The 16534-nt window shown below is 37.1% G+C and overlaps 2 protein-coding genes across 2 annotated transcripts; both read right to left on the bottom strand.

Annotated features, from left to right (window-relative positions):
- Positions 1–303: 303 nt before the first annotated feature.
- Positions 304–8945, bottom strand: LOC139851916 (G-type lectin S-receptor-like serine/threonine-protein kinase At4g27290). Its single transcript, XM_071841121.1, has 11 exons — positions 8493–8945; positions 7639–7654; positions 7534–7589; positions 6795–6867; positions 6564–6646; positions 6081–6121; positions 3327–4513; positions 3012–3256; positions 1053–1501; positions 816–966; positions 304–612 (listed from the first exon to the last, which is right to left on the bottom strand). The coding sequence occupies exons 1-11, from the start codon at positions 8943–8945 to the stop codon at positions 304–306; spliced, it is 3063 nt and encodes a 1020-aa protein (XP_071697222.1).
- A 445-nt stretch (positions 8946–9390) lies between these two features.
- On the bottom strand, positions 9391–10935 carry LOC139851915 (uncharacterized). Its single transcript, XM_071841118.1, has 2 exons — positions 9860–10935; positions 9391–9682 (listed from the first exon to the last, which is right to left on the bottom strand). Exons 1-2 carry the CDS (start codon positions 10933–10935, stop codon positions 9391–9393), a joined length of 1368 nt encoding a protein of 455 aa, XP_071697219.1.
- Between the last annotated feature and the right edge of the window lie 5599 nt (positions 10936–16534).

The following is a 16534-nucleotide window of genomic DNA, read 5'->3' as shown; positions in this document are numbered from 1 at the left end:
AAATTACGTCTTATTTTGTGTGCACATACTTGAAGATATAGTTATCGCTGACATAACTTCAAATACAAATAAACTATATAATTTTCTCGGTTACTTGTTTATTATTTTGGTTTTTAACCTTTTGAATTAGGTACTAAAATTGAACAGACATAAAAAAAAAAAAACTATCTTCGGCATACACCCACCTAGTTTGCTGCAGGTATGGCTAGTACATGTATTAGACCAAAAAACATCTTGAAAAACAAGCAAATACCTTAGTATTATTTTTATACTTGATAATAAATTCTGCTAAGCAAAGGCCCACTATCGAGGTTCTAAGTGTGTAATTGTTAGACCATTGATTGAACCTGCTTGATTAGTACTTGAAGAAGAGTGGTTAGCTACTAATAAATCACTTCCACTGAAAAATGCTGGTTGTTTAGGTGTCATTAATGCACCCTCGTTGTCCAACATTCGAACCACAGATGACATGTTTGGTCTGTCTGCTGCATTTTGTTGAACACATAACAACCCGATCGCGACTGATCTCACAACTTCATCTGGATGGCATGATTCTGCTAATCCTGGATCGATCAGTTCTATCGATCTGCCTTCATTGTATACACTCCATGCCTGAATATATCGTAGATATTAATGTTTATTAGTTGAAGGCAAACTTCTTAAGAGTGGTAACATAATATCTACAATTTGTCTATATGTGATATATAATAGTTTATCTCTATTGGAAAGATAACATGAAATTCAGATTCCCGTTAGTTTTATACTTTTGTTACATTTTGTAAGTTAAACAAATAGTTTGTCATTAGTATACTTACATGTCCAGTAAGAGTATTTCCATGCTCGGGGTGGTTGAATCCTCTATTTCTTTTCCCACTCACTATCTCCAACACTAAAACGCCAAAGCTATATACATCTGACTTTATTGAGAAAAGACCATTATTTACATACTCCGGCGACATGTAACCACTGCACACATAAAATAAAAATGGTTTTGAAAGCAGTACTATTGAATTTAATTAGAGTAGAAGGATAAGTGATTTAGAATGGCATACTGTGTGCCAACAACTCTCTTTGTATTTGCTTGTGTCTCGTTTCCTCCAAAACTTCGAGCTAGGCCAAAATCTGATATCTTAGGGTTCATATCGTGATCTAGTAGAATGTTGCCAGCTTTAAGATCTCTATGAATGATTCTTAATCGTGAATCATGATGCAGGTACATAAGCCCTCGAGCAATTCCTTCAATTATGTTGAAACGTTTCGGCCAATCAAGATGCACTTTTTGGTTCTCACCAAAAATGAATGAGTCTAAACTTTTATTCGGCATGTACTCATAGATTAATAGTCTCTCATCTCCTTTTATGCAACAACCAAGAAGCTTCACGAGATTACGATGTTGAAGTCTCGAAATGCAAATTACTTCGTTCTTGAACTCATTAACTCCTTGGTTGGAAGTACTGCATAGACGCTTAATTGCAATCTCTAACCCATCCTCTAGCACGCCCTGAAGAATATCAATTTTGATGTGAGTAATTTCAAAATCTCATATGCATTTTATGTTCAGATCACTTACTTATTATATATAGATTGGGTACAGTTGTTTTTGTAGTGTAGATTCATAGTCTTTGCCTTTCGACAAAAGTAAATAAATAAAAAAGTGTGTATTAAATTTCTCGTTATTATAGTACCTGGCAAACGGGTCAGGTTGGGACGGTTTCGGTAACAGGTCAAAACGGTTTTGGGTTGAAATGGGTCATGGTTCAAATGGGTAAAAGTTTTGAACGGGCCAAACGGGTCAGTTTGGGTCAGTTTGGGTAACTAGTCAAAACGGGTAATGGGTCAAATGGGTTCAAACAGGTCATATACTTTTACATTTGATTTTTTGCATTTATTATATTGTTTAGTTTATTTATTGTTAATATAGGATCAAGAGGGAAGTAACCATTCGGGGGAAGCAAAAACTTTTTTTTTTTTTTTTTCGTTTTTTGAAAAAACTTTGTTCACGAACATTATAGATGAGATGAAAATATGAACATTTAGTAGAGACACTTTGTGATAAATGTTTTTATTTTGGCGGAAAAACGCTCGAAGAAGTAATATATAACAATTATTGTGTTTTTCGATCGTATTTTGAGGTTTTAGCTATTGAGGTTTAGATATTAGGGTTTAGATATTAGGGTTTATAGGGTTTAGATATTAGGGTTTAGAAATTTAGGGTTTAGGGTTTAGATTTAGGGTTTAGATTTAGGATTTAGATTGAGTTTTTAACACGAACGGTTTAGGGTTTAGGGTTTGGTGTTTTGGGTTTATGGAATAAACCCAAAACACCAAACCCTAAACCCTAAACTCTAAATCGGGCTAAATTTTACTTCACAAAACATGGAAAAAAAAACGTTCATATTCTTCACGAACAATATTATCTTGAATGTTATTTTTGTCGATCGTTTTCCAGCCTAAATAATAACATTCATCACGAAGTGTCTCTTCTAAATGTTCATATTTTCGTGTGATCTTGATGCCGGAAAAAAAAATTCCAAAAAAAACGAAAAAAAATAAATTTTGCTTCCCCCCGATTGGTTACTTCCCCATTGATCCTGCCCCTATATATATATATATATATATATATATATATATATATATATATATATATATATATATATATATATATATATATATATATAAAAGAAAATATTAATATATATAATAATTGATATATCCATTAATGCTTTCATAAATGATTGACGGATGAATCTTGTTATGTTCGACCCATTTGACCTATTCACAAGACCCATTAGATCTCTCTCTATTTATTGAACTTTAGGATATAATACACATTTGACGCGTTCATTTATATTTTGTATAAGACCTAATAGGTTGAAGAAAAACTTATTGGACTTTCTTTTAAAGTTTTAGTTTACATTGTCAGACCTACTTTTTTTTTTTAAGACCCATTTGACCCAAATTTGGGAGTGTGGGTCTCAATTTCCAGGTATAATTATAGTGTTATTAGTTACCTTATAAACGACTCCAAATCCACCCTCTCCAAGAATATTATCGGTTGAAAAACTGGCAGTTGCAGTAGCTATTGTACTAAAGCTAAACAATGGCACTTCCTCCACTGATTGCTCATTATTCTTTTTTCTCCGTACATACCACAACCATATCGAGATGAAGCCTATGAGAAGAACCCCGGGAACAACTACACTTGAGATCAGTTTAATGGGTGTTCCATCTTTCTTTTTTGAAGTTGATAAAGCAACTGTATGATATGAGCATAGAGATGATGTTAGTTTCAAATCATGTAATGGTAATGTAACATGTGATTGTACTTTTACCTAATTCAGATGAAGCCACTCTTACAAAAATATCTCGACCATCAGTAGGATACTGACGCATGTCTATAAGATCATTGAACCAAAGCACACAGCCCTTTCCTCCTAAAGTGTAGTCGGGTAATGCATAAGCCATACAAGTACAATTCCTTAAGCATTTTGCTTTGCATTCCTCCGAAGTCATGCTCATGTTGAACCATGTACCCTCTGTGTCTGGCAATTTTAAATTAGAGTACTTGATAAAGTCATCTGATCCATTTTTGCAATCCAACGGTGTTCGCCTGACACAACCACCCGACCAATCAGCCTGGTCCCAATTCTTTTGGTTTCTTGGCACAAACTTTTTGTTATCCATGCAAGCACAAGTCTGTTGCATCGGACCCACATTGCAGGTTCCATAAGCACCACAAACGTTATATGTATCACACATATCTATCGGGAATTTTAAACTAAATATCCAGTTTTTACTATCTTCTGCCCATACCCAATTTTGTAGCTCCCCAGAAGAATCCAAGGTGAGTCTCGATATGAGAGAAGTGTTTTCAACCAAAAACATAAAAGACTTCTCCTTTTCAGTTATAACTACACTATATATCAGAGTTAAGTTTTTGTCGTATTTAGAATACCCATCAATCTGTAGGTTTCTCCATGGTTCACCCCGAAATTTGACTAGCGCACCTTGTTTTAGTTTGTCGTCAGGATAACCGTCTAAGTCAATGCGCAACGTGAATTCGCCTGGAGCTGGATCTTGACTACTTCTCCATGATGATAGACCCCATTCGATGCCCCTCGAGTAATCTTTCCCTAGTTTCATGTGAGAAAGAAGAGTGTCAGTTGGATAATCAAAACTCTGCCACATCATCTTTTCTTGTTCATCCATCAACACTAGATTTCCGATGTCATGAAGCTTTGCTGTCGCATTTGGTGATGTCATTGTTGTGTTGGATGACCAAATCATGGTGTTATTATTAAAAATGCCGAGAATTCCCGGATCCACAATTTTTAATACAACCGGCGATAATCCGGGGAGCGGGTGGTTTCTGTTGGCAACCCAAACTGGTGTTCTAACTGAGATTTGCTTATACCAAATACCAAGATATCTGTTCTCTGAGTTATCTGGCTGAAAAAACGCAAGTTCAAAATGATATTGAGTTCGGTAGTGTTGATTTTGTGTGCAAGTATAGCTAAAACGGAAAAGAGAAACATGAATGTTCTTTCCATTTTTATTAAGTTACGATGATTTAGTGATTTTGATATTATGATTAATAGACTATAGACTATATATGCTCAAGTTTTTGTTTTATATAATATAGGTTGACCAGTGATGGCCTGTTTGGCTTTTCAGGGCTACCATCACATTTATTATTTTATTTAGGTGTTGTTTGTTTTCCTGTATGCAGACCTTATTATGTCTTATGTCTTCGCGCCCGCAGACATTTTTACTGCATACAGTTTGTTTTTCTGAAGACATAAGATAAAATAATGTCTTATTATGTCTGCAGCCTCGCAGACTTAGAAATATGCTTCTAAGTGCTGCAGACAGAACTAAGTTATTTTGCAGACATAAAAACAAACAGTCTTCACTATTCAGCATACAGACCTTTAGACCACATCTTCTTTACAGACATGGTCCGCAGATCTTCAGACCAAAACATCTTAAAAAACAAACAGCACCTTAGTGTGGTTGAGCAACAGTGTACCACTATTTATTGTATGTTCAACTTCCAATTTACATGTTGGGCGGCTATAGTTTCAAAGGTCAATTCAATATAACTTGTGTGTCTCGTCAATATAAGATTTGACTTCTACAACCTTTGAATTTTTCTACTCACGCTTGAATCCGTTCATCCTCATATTCAAGCCGGCCGTTAGTTATGATCGTATATTTTGTTAGTTAGGTTGCTGTGTTTTGTGTTCCTTGCATCTATATCACATTGTCAGTCAATCCATACATACTTGAATAATTCTCTGATCTCAATCCAAAGTGAACCATATACGGTTAGGTCACATATGATTTGAATTATGAGACATTTTCGTTTGTGCTATACTTTCAAAAAACGAGTACAAATCAGTAGAGAGGTCAATTCAAAAGAACTTGTGTGCCTCGTCATACTAAGATTGGGCTTCCAAACCTTCGAATTTTGCTACTCACGCTTGAATCTGTTCATCCTCATATTCAAGCTGATAGTTTTGATCATATATTTTGTTAGTTAGGTTCTTGACTTCTTGTATTTTGTGTAACTTGGATCTATATCACATTGTCAATCCATAGATCGAGACATGCATTAGGTCATATATATAATTTGAATTTAAGACGTTTTTGTTTTACTGAAACGACCATTGACCGTTTCGAAAATCGACAATTTTTTTTTTTTTTTGCTTTTTAAAGAACAATGGCGCGGCTGGCCAAAAGGCCGGGCGGCGCTCGCCATAAGGTGATTTCAACCCAGAATCTGGATTGTTTTATGGAAGGGCGCGCCAATGGCCTGCGCGGCGCGCCAGACCATTGGAACTGATTCAGTCCGTTTTTAAGTATTTTCGTCCCAAAATCAACAAACTCAAATCTTTTTAAACCTGCAACATTACTGAAATTTATTTACAAACATCAATCTTCATAAAGACTCGTTCAACTAGCATTTGTTTTAAACGACCCATAACATAACAAAAGATGGTCATCGTGACCCAAATGTACCAAAATAACAAGTTCAACTAGTACAAGAGCGTGGCTTCGGGTATCATCTATGCACAAACTTCACCAAACCAAAAGCAACCAAAAAGTCAAGCATCTTAGACTACACATGTTATCAAGCTAAGCCAAAAGCATAACAAGTATCCACAATTAATCTATCGTCTCCACTTGCTTACATCTTATCCGGATCCTACAAAATGTTAAACAACAACGGGTAAGCTTTACGCTTAGTGAGTACAATATATATATATTAATTAATAACATTCATACAATAAACAATTATTTGCATACCGCAATCAATCAAGTCATACAATACACAATCACATATGGTTACCCATGTGTTCCCAACGTGAACCGAGAACCCTACCATCACACCAATCATCACAATGCGCATGTGTCTACTATGGATCCCGATGCGTTCCCAACATGAACCGAGATCCCGCCCGATGCGTTCCCAACGTGAACCGAGCCCTCATACCAATCGCATACAAACAATTGCATACCATAACAAATATCATTAACACATATACACACATTATACTCACCTCGAATTCGAGCAATACATTTAACAATCTAACGAGCACTTCCAAGCATGAAGTCAACACAATCGTTCTCAAGCACAATTTACCTAAACAATAGGTACACATACAATATATCACATATCTACTAGACAACAACAACAACAATACCCAATCCCACACATGCGAGGTATGGGGAGGTGAGATGTAGACAATCCTTCTTCTACCGTAGAGTAAGAGGGAAGTCATTTCTCTAACCATGAGTCGAGACCCATTGGAGAAAGTCATCCCCCTCTCTACTCCAGGGCAGAGAGATTGCTTTCGTGGGGACCTCCGGCAAAAAAAAAAAAAGGTTTAAATAAATAAACTAAAAAGAAAATGAGAATCCATGGAAATGGTTTAATCAGATTTCCATGGGTTTTAAAGGCTGCCTGAAAATCAATTTAGGCTCTAAACGGCAGTCAAGTCGCCACTAGATCGACGTTTGTTGTTGCCTCAATAAATAGAGCCAAAAAACTTTGTGGACAGAAACTCGAAAGGCATGTCAGGTGGAAGTTGTTGCAAAAGCAAAGAGCCAACCACCCGTAACAAACCATACACCACTCATGCACCTTTATGGTAGACATCCCCGAAGCCACACAACTAAAGGAAACCAACCAAGCTCAAGAGCAAAGAGGGTCGTTCTTAGCCATAATAGCCCCAAGATGCACCGAACGATGCGAAGCACCTAATCATACAAACATATATACATACAAGCATGCATACACACATATACGTACATACACACATACACAAACTTATATGCATGCCTACATACATTCGTACGTACGTACGTACGTACGTACATACATACATACATACATTCATTCACACATACAACCATACATACTATGCACACCAACATAAGCATACATACATACATATTACATATACATAAATACTTCCATACGTCCATACATACATACGTACCTACATACCTACATAAGCATATACATACATGCAAAAACATATCTACATCCGTATACGTTGATACATACAAAGTCATCCATAAACCTACATCACACATACATAGATCACTTAGAAAGAAAATACATAAGCATACGTTCATCATTGTAAACCTGCATACATACGCATACCTACAAACATAAACATAATTACATACATTACAAAACCTACACACATACAAACATCCATAAACATACGTACATACATACAAATAAACAAACGCGCGTGCATAGATACACAAACATACAAAACATATTAATATAATATTAATAAAAATAGTACATAAAGATAATAAGGACGATAGACCGATAGTACTAGTAATACTAATAATAGTATCAGTAACTAATAGTAATAGTATTAATATAGATAATACTAATACTAATACTGCTAAGAATTAACAATAATAATAATAATTTGCTAATAATGGTAAATAGTAGTATTAGTAGTAGTAGAAAACACCCTACTCGTCTATTCTTATTCTAGCCCTCCACGCATTCCGATTAGAAGTCATGTCATCGGTCAACAAAAGCTCCTGCATGTCGAGCTTTAGTCTATCCACCCACCTACGAATAGGTCTACCGCTTCTCCTTACACCGTCGACCGTGAGTGCCTCGACTCTCCTAACCGGGGCAGTTCGTGGTTGCCTCATCACATGCCCAAACCATCGAAGCCGCTCTTCTCTTAGCTTGTCGATAATGCTTCTGATTCCAAGGTTTTCCCTAAACACACCATTTGGAATCATATCTAACATAGTTCTACCACACGTCCACCTAAGCATCCTCATTTCAGCCACCTCCATCCTTCTCTCTTGGGCCTTCGTCATTGGCCAACATTTTAATCCGTACAAATGGCATGTCTAATTGCCACCTTGAGGAATTTCCCTTTCAATTTGAGCGGAATCTTCTTGTCGCACAAGACCCCTTTCGCTGCCCTCCACTTCATCCAACCTACCTTAATACGATGGGTCACGTCCTCGTCTATCCTCCCCAATTTATGGAGGACCGAACCTAGATATCTAAACGAATCTTGTGGGTGCAAGATCTGGTCCCCAATGCTGATATTCACTCCAACGTTTTGTTCATTTTCAACACTGTTGAAATCACACCTAAGATATTCCGTCTTTTGTCTACTGATCCGTAGACCACTTTGTTCTAAGGCCTCCCTCCATTGTTCTAGCCTTCTATTAAGCTCATCTTTGGAATCCGCTACAAGCACAATATCATCGGCAAAAATCAGACTCCAGGGGATGTTCTCTTGTATTCCTCGAGACAGCTCGTCGAGAATCAAAGCGAAAAGGAAAGGGCTTAGGGCAGATCCCTGGTGCAGGCCTACTTCTATCGGGAAATACTCCGTGTTTTCCACAGGCGTACGAACGCAGGACTTCGCCCCTTCATACATATCCATAATTCTCTAATATATCTACTTGGGATACCTCTACCATTAAGGGTCTGCTAAATCAACTTTTGCGGAACACAATCATAAGCCTTTTCTAAGTCTAAGAAGACCATCTCTAGGCTCTTTTGTTTTTCCCTATACTTCTCCGTAACGCTTCTTATAATATGAATTGCCTCCATCGAAGAGCGCCCTGGCATGAAACGAAATTGGTTTTCCGAAACTGAAGTTTCGCTTCGAAGTCTAGTCTCAATCACTCTCTCCCAAAGCTTCATGGTATGGCTAAGTAATTTTATGCCTCTGTAATTGCCGCAAATTTGGGCATCCCCTTTATTTTTGAAGATGGGAATAATCTCGCTGCGTCTCCATTCAGAGGGCATTTTATAGTTTCTAAACGTCTTATTGAAAAGACACGTCAACCACCTAACACCATCCTCTCCAAGGCACCGCCACTCCTCTATAGGAATCTGGTCTGGTCCACAGCTTTATTTCTACCCATCTTTCGTAGTGCCGATTTTACTTCTTCATGGCTGATCCTCCTACAAAAATTGTTGTTCAGGAAATGTCCTATACCCCAGTCCCGCGTATCCTCTTGGCGCCCAGCTCCACCACCAACGAAAAGAGATGAGAAATACCATTCCCATCTTTTCCTGATTTCGTCTTCCTTCACTATGGTTTGACCGGTTTCATCATTGATAAACTTGATGTTATCTATATCTCTCCTCCTACGCTCTCTAGCTTTTGCAATCCTGTAGATATCATTAGCTCCTTCTTTAGAATCTAGTTTCTTATACAAATCTTCATACGCTTTATCTTTTGCACGTGCAACAGCTTTCTTAGCTTCTCATTTGGCTTCTTTATATCTCTCTTCTGCCCTAGTTCTATCCTCAAGTGTTCCCTCCCTGCAAGTAATGAGCTCCCTAAACCTCAATTGCTTAAGCGCGACTTTGGTTTGAACCTCATCACTAATCCACCATGATTCTCTACTAGATTTGTGTCCTCGAGAAGTCCCTACTGCCACACCTAAGGCTTCCTTGGTTACATCTCTAATAGTGGATGCCAGACTATTCCACATCTGATCCGCGTCACCATGAGTAACAATTTCGACTCCTGCCTCTACTCTTTCCAAAACCGAAGCATTAAAGGTTTCAGCTTTCTCTCCATTCAAATTCTTCCATAAGATCCTAGGTTGGACGGGTCTCGCGCTCCTAGTAACCAGCCTCTGCAGAACCAGGTCCATGACCAATAGTTTGTGTTGGGTGGAAGAGGTCCAGGTAGTCAGAACTCTACAGTCTCTGCAAGCCCTAAGGTCCCCTTTGCCAAGCAACAAATAGTCAATCTGGGTACTATGGCCCCCACTGTGGAAAGTAGCTAGTTGGGCTTCCGTCTTCCTGAAGAAAGAGTTTGCAACAACTAAGTCATAGGCAACAACGAAATTGAGAATAGAGCGTCCTTCTTCATTTCGAACTCCGTACCAAAAACCACCATGGAAACCCGTATATCTTTCCGAATCCGATCCTATATGACCATTAAGGTCTCCCCCAATAAGTAATCTATGATCAGCAGGGCAACTCCCCACAACCTCATCTAACGAAACCCAAAAACTTCCTTTTTCTTCTTCTCCTAACCCAACATGGGGTGCATAAGCGCTAATGACCATGTAAGTCACCTCCTGGATAACTAACCTAACTGACATAATCCTATCACTACACCTACCCACCCCCACAACATAATCCTTATACGGGGGTCCTATAAATATTCCTACCCCGTTTCTAGCTACACTAGAACCCACAAACCACCACTTGTAGTCGTCAATGATAACCGCCTCTTGACCCCTCCATCTGGTCTCTTGGACACACAATATGTCCACTTTACTCTTAAGTAAAGTATCAACAAGCTCAAGGGATTTGCTAGTCAAGGACCCTACGTTCCAACTCCCTACTCTAATCTTAATCGAGTTAACTAACCTATTACCTCTACTAGACCCTCTAGGCCTACCCATCGGTAAGCTCGAAGGACATGACCTCAAGTGACCATCTCGATGAAAGTGACCATCTCGATCACATATCTACTAGACTGGTCACAAAACCTAGGGTTTATCTCTCAAACCCACAAAACCCGCTTTTGACATCTTTTAAACTATTTTCAAGACTTACAAATATTTTTATACACATACATTACAATAGAATCACATTTTGGTCTCATAAGACCTATAACATTTTGGGTTCATCTTTCTTTTGACACCCAAACCCATTTTGACACCTTACAATTAGACAAGAACACAAGTATTACACTTGAGTCTTTCTTTCTCACATTCAAAACACAATTCGATAACTTTATCAACAAATTTCGTAATTAACAAAGTAGGGACTGATTTTGACTTAAAATTAACCAAGTCATTTCCCCTCCATTTATCAACTAGATCATCTTTAACAAAACCCCCAATTTTAAGAAACCTAACCCTAATTTCGAATTAGGGTTTCTATGTAACCAAAACCTTGATTACTAACAAGAATAACTTCATCTAAACTCATAAAATTCAAATTTAAGAGCTAATTGTTCATACCTCAGGTTAAGTTATAAAACTCAACTTTAACACAATGAAAATGAGGAAATCAAGACTTCTAATGGTACTAGATAGTTTGCACTAGTTGATTATACCCCAAATACTTGATTGCATGTAAAAACTTTTAAAAGATTTGAGCTTAGACACCTAAAATCGCCACCACCTTCTCTCTAGTTTCAAACTCTAAATTTTCTGCATTTGGTGAAAGAATGAGGAATTTGGCCATCATTTTGCTGTTTAATATAAGCCAAAAATTACCATTTTACCCCTGCCCAACTTCAGCTTTACTCCTTAGGTCCTTTTATTAACAAAGTAAAGTTATTTTAACACTAAACACTAATAAAATAACTCTTTAAAATGGGGTGTTACAACTCTCCTCCACTTTTTTCGGATCACGTCCTCGTGATCCAAGCAAGGTGACTAAGCAGAAAGTGTTTGACAGTAAATTCTTCCCTCTCCCATGTATACACCGTCTCTCTCCCGTACTTCCATTAAACTTTAAAAATCTGATAGGCTTATTTCAAATCTTCCTTATTTGTTCATCAACAATATCAACCGATTCTTCGATATACCCCAATTTATCATTCACCTCGACTTCTTCTAAGGGCACAATGGTGGATTGTGCGGTTAAACATTTCCTTGTTAGATGATAAGTTAGTCCAACCCGATTGTGGACTTAGGTCCACTAGGGTTTGTAGGTTTATTAGGGTTTTCATTGTAATATAAATATCACATTAGTATTGAATAATAATCACGGAGTTCTATTCTATAACATGGTATCAAGAGCTTATGTCTGATCCTTAACCGAGTCAGCCGTCTTGAGCCGCTGCCGACATACTACCCGTCAAACCTTGCTCCTCCTTATTCTTCTTGTAGGTTGTTGCCAACTCGTAAACCTACTATCTTCCTATCTTTTATCTTCTTTTTTTATTTTTTCCCTAACAATTAAAAGAAAAAAAATGACGGCCGCAAGTTGAAGTGGTCTGAATGTTCCCAAAACTTCACAGCCAACCACACCAATTTTCCTTCTTCCTTTTTTTATTACTCTAGGTATTTCTTATTTCTTACGGAGTATTATTATTAACTTTTTTCTTTTTGCTCTTCTGGTACAACAGTCACAATTCACAAACAATATCAATAGTAAACCTACCGCCACTTTATTATTTCATGGTTTCTTTTTCATATTGCTTTTCAAAAATAAAGTAATAAATAAATCAATCGACGTGGGGATGAGCCGCCTAGCTTGACTAGGTTCCAAACCCCGAAAAAAAGAGAATACAAAAAAAGTCTTTTGTTTTGCAGCGTTGAAGAAGATTGTATCGGCGATAAAAGTTCTAAGCCCAAGTTCTGCTCAATCTTTAGGCTAAGCAAAGCAAGTCACGACGTGAAAAAAAAAAAACCGTTACGGAAAAGGAAACGCAGTCAAGTAACGCAACCAATCAACGATTAGCAGTCAATTCGGTGTAACAAATACGAGAGAAAAAAAAGTTATCTTCTATTTATCTAGTGTTTCCTTCCGGTCCGAGGTTTCACGATTTCGCTGCTCGGACTGCGGGGAGTGTTAGATGATAAGTTAGCCCAACCCGATTGTGGACTTAGGTTTATTAGGGTTTCCATTGTAATATAAATATCACATTAGTAATGAATAATAATCATGAGGTTCTATTTAAGTTATGTTCTAGTTAGTGTTAGAAATGGAATTTCTAACAACATCTAACCCTAATTCTAATTAAAGGGTTAGGGTTCATAGATAAAAAACCCATTTCGGGCGGGATCTCGGTTCACGTTGGGAACGCATCGGGATCCATAGTAGACATGTGTGCATTGTGATGATTGGTATGATGGTAGGTTCTCGGTTCACGTTGGGAACGCATCCGGAACCATATGTGATTGTGCATTGTATGACTTGATTGATTGCGGTATGCGAATAATTGTTTATCGTATGAATGTTATTAATTCGTATACATAGATTGAGCAAGTATGGATATGATAGTGATTAGTTGACTTGTGCATGATATGCTTATGGAATGCGGATTATGCTAGCTTATATGTTAGCTAGATTGCTTCATTAGTTCCGCTTGGAAGGGTAGTGATAACTCGAGAACTCGCGATCTTGATATTCGGTCTTTAAAGTCATCATTTTGTATAACGGGTCGAAATTACACTTTTATAAGCGGGTCAAGTTTGATACTCATTGTGTGAAACAGGTTATTTTAATCTAGAAGTTGTGTTGAACACTTAAACTTATTTGAATTATCGATTTTGGTGTTTTAGATCAAAGGTGTCGTTTTGGTGTGAATGTTTTGGGTCAAAAATTGAAGTTTTAAAGTGAAAATCTGACCCAGGTCAAAAATGCCACGCCTTTTTGCAGATATGCGCCGCATTTTTCAGTTAAAAGCCTACTGACTTCGAAGGACAGCAAAAATGCGCCGCCTTTTTGAAATATGAGCCGCCTTTTAAAAAAAAATTGTCATTTTTCAAAAATGAGTCGAGGTCGTTTCATATACATAGCGGTATCAATAGTAACTTTAGGTTGAAGGTTAAAGTACAAATGTGTGGCTCAAAACTGTGGATATTGTGAACACCTAATCTTAACATTTGTACCATATGAGACAAGTACATATGGGATAGGTATATTAGAGATGTTTAACAGAACTATGAGACAAAGTATCTAATTTTATCGACCATCTACAAGTGTTATGGTTACTTCATTTAATGAACACCGTGCATCTACATGAAACGATCACAAACCATTACCCGAAAAACGACAATTTTTTTTATTTTTTTAAACCAACATGTGCGCTTTGCGCCCCACCAAGTACCAGTTTTCAGTTTTCGACCAAATTAACACCTGACCCGTATCAAATTCCAACGGACAACATTACAACATAACTTGTTTTTAAAACATCACTTACATTCAAACTAATGTTAAACAAGTTTAAGTATTCCATACAACCACTAAACTTTAGATGGCCCATTATAAACAAGTGGTAATCTCGACCCATTTTGACAAAATGACGATATCGACATAAGTACGAGAGCATGTTCTCGGGAATATCTACCCAATATTTAACAACTACCACAAGCATAAGCGCTACCCACAAGCAACTACCAAAAGCATTCAACCATCACAAAACACAACTTCACATCATCAAGTTAACCGTCTAAGTCCCCTTACCCTTGTCCGAACCGGAACCTATAAAATTGTTAAACAACAACGGGTAAGCGAATGCTTAGTGAGAACATAGTATATAAGCATAAATACGCACACAATCAATTATACTCGGGCAAACTAAGGCATCACCGATACAATTAGAGTCCCACTTACATCCATCCGAGGAGTAAGTTCACCACAAGTCACATTACATGTCAACCACAACTCTAGAGTGCTCTGGAACACTTCTAAAGCCACCACAAATTATACTCTATAGAGCCATCACGATTATACTCTAGTTAGACACTAGAACCACCACAAATTACATCGCCACAAATTATACTCTAGTTAGACACTAGAGCCACCACAAATTATACTCTAGTTAGACACTAGAGCCATCACATATTATAGTCTAGTTAGACACTAGAGTCACCACATAATATACTCTACCACAATCTTACTCTAGTGTGTCTTGACATACTAGAGTCACCACATATTAATCGAATACATACATACACATATATACTATGAACTCACCTTAACCACAAGTAATTAATCACAACCAAGTTCAATACACAACAACACAAGCTAAAATTCCGAGTATTCAACCTATTCAACAATTCAATACATACATATTCATCACTTTACAATCATATATGGTCAAACAGGGTCAACTACTCTTAGGTTTCATCATTTAACCCCCAATCACAACTCTAAAACATCTTTTGACTAGTTTCAAGACTTATAACCATAAGTCTTCCCAATCCTCAAAACATTTTTTTGACAAATCCAGTTGCTAAAACTCACTTGACCCACAAAATCCATTTTGACATCTTTTGACTAAACACAAGACCTATTATACATAAGTCTTCTCAATTCATTACAAATTTCATTAATCTTTATACTAACATTTATGAAGTTTCCAATCAAACAATTCTTAACATATCTTAACTCAAAATTATAAATTTTCAGCTTTTAAGCAATAGTTTACACCAACAAACTTTATCTCTTTAAGTCAAAATTACTAGATTATAACTTCTTCATTGCAAAATCGTGACGTACCACAACCAACAAACTTCTAATCCACTAAAACATTTCTTACTAGTATCTACTAACCCCATTTTACCCAAAATCAGTAACAATACAAAACTCACATACAAAAAACGCAAAAGCTAGGGTTCTTACCAAGTGAGATGTAAAATGGGAGAGATGTAGATGATATAGTGCATAAATTTCACTTCCCTTATGATGATTAACACCCTTAATCTATCATGCATAAAAGATTCTAGTCTCAATTTCTTTCAAAAATCAAACTCTTTCTCCTCGTTGCACCCACCACCGTCGCTCTTTCTATCTCTCTATTTACTCCTTTTTTTTTTTTTTTACAAATTGAGTAAATGAGGAAAAAAGGGTAACTAATCCCAGGACCCAGCTTTTAACACAAGTTCTTAAAATTGGCACCTTTAGTCCCTTATTTACTAAAAAGTTACAAAAATACTCCCTCAAGTATTGGGGTGTTACACTAAACTAGCTTGAGCCTGAAGTATATATTATCATGTGTAAAAAAAAACCTGGTTGCTTAGGTTCAGGCAGCATACCTTCTCACGACAACATTAAAACTTCTAATGATATAGTCGGACAGTCTCCTGGATTGTGCTGAACACATAACAGACCCACTTGGACCGAACACAACATGTCTAATTCATCGGGCGATATCTGTAATGCCTTAAATGCGACAGTTTTATATGAAGTCTAGTGACAGACTTGATTTTCCGGTTTATTGATCTGTTAACTACCATTCTCGCAGTTCTTTAGGACTGTTTAACCGGATCCAATATTCTTTACTATTTTGTTTTTCTATTCGACATCGGCTTTCTCATT

Source organism: Rutidosis leptorrhynchoides, chromosome 1 (assembly GCF_046630445.1).
Source record: "Rutidosis leptorrhynchoides isolate AG116_Rl617_1_P2 chromosome 1, CSIRO_AGI_Rlap_v1, whole genome shotgun sequence".
In the NCBI taxonomy this organism is placed as follows: Eukaryota; Viridiplantae; Streptophyta; class Magnoliopsida; order Asterales; family Asteraceae; genus Rutidosis; species Rutidosis leptorrhynchoides.
This window is presented reverse-complemented; position numbering and strand designations above follow the sequence as displayed.

Coding starts and splice junctions, on each gene's coding strand:
- LOC139851916 (XM_071841121.1), bottom strand. CDS start 8,945: ATGGATATGTATGAAGGGGCGAAGTCCTGCGTTCGTACGCCTGTGGAA. Junction 6,868..7,533: donor ATGTAGATATGTTTTTGCAT/GTATGTATATGC, acceptor TTTTTGCCGGAG/GTCCCCACGAAAGCAATCTC. Junction 3,257..3,326: donor TTCATCTGAATTAGGTAAAA/GTACAATCACAT, acceptor CATATCATACAG/TTGCTTTATCAACTTCAAAA.
- LOC139851915 (XM_071841118.1), bottom strand. CDS start 10,935: ATGGGTAGGCCTAGAGGGTCTAGTAGAGGTAATAGGTTAGTTAACTCG. Junction 9,683..9,859: donor GTCGCGCTTAAGCAATTGAG/GTTTAGGGAGCT, acceptor TGATATCTACAG/GATTGCAAAAGCTAGAGAGC.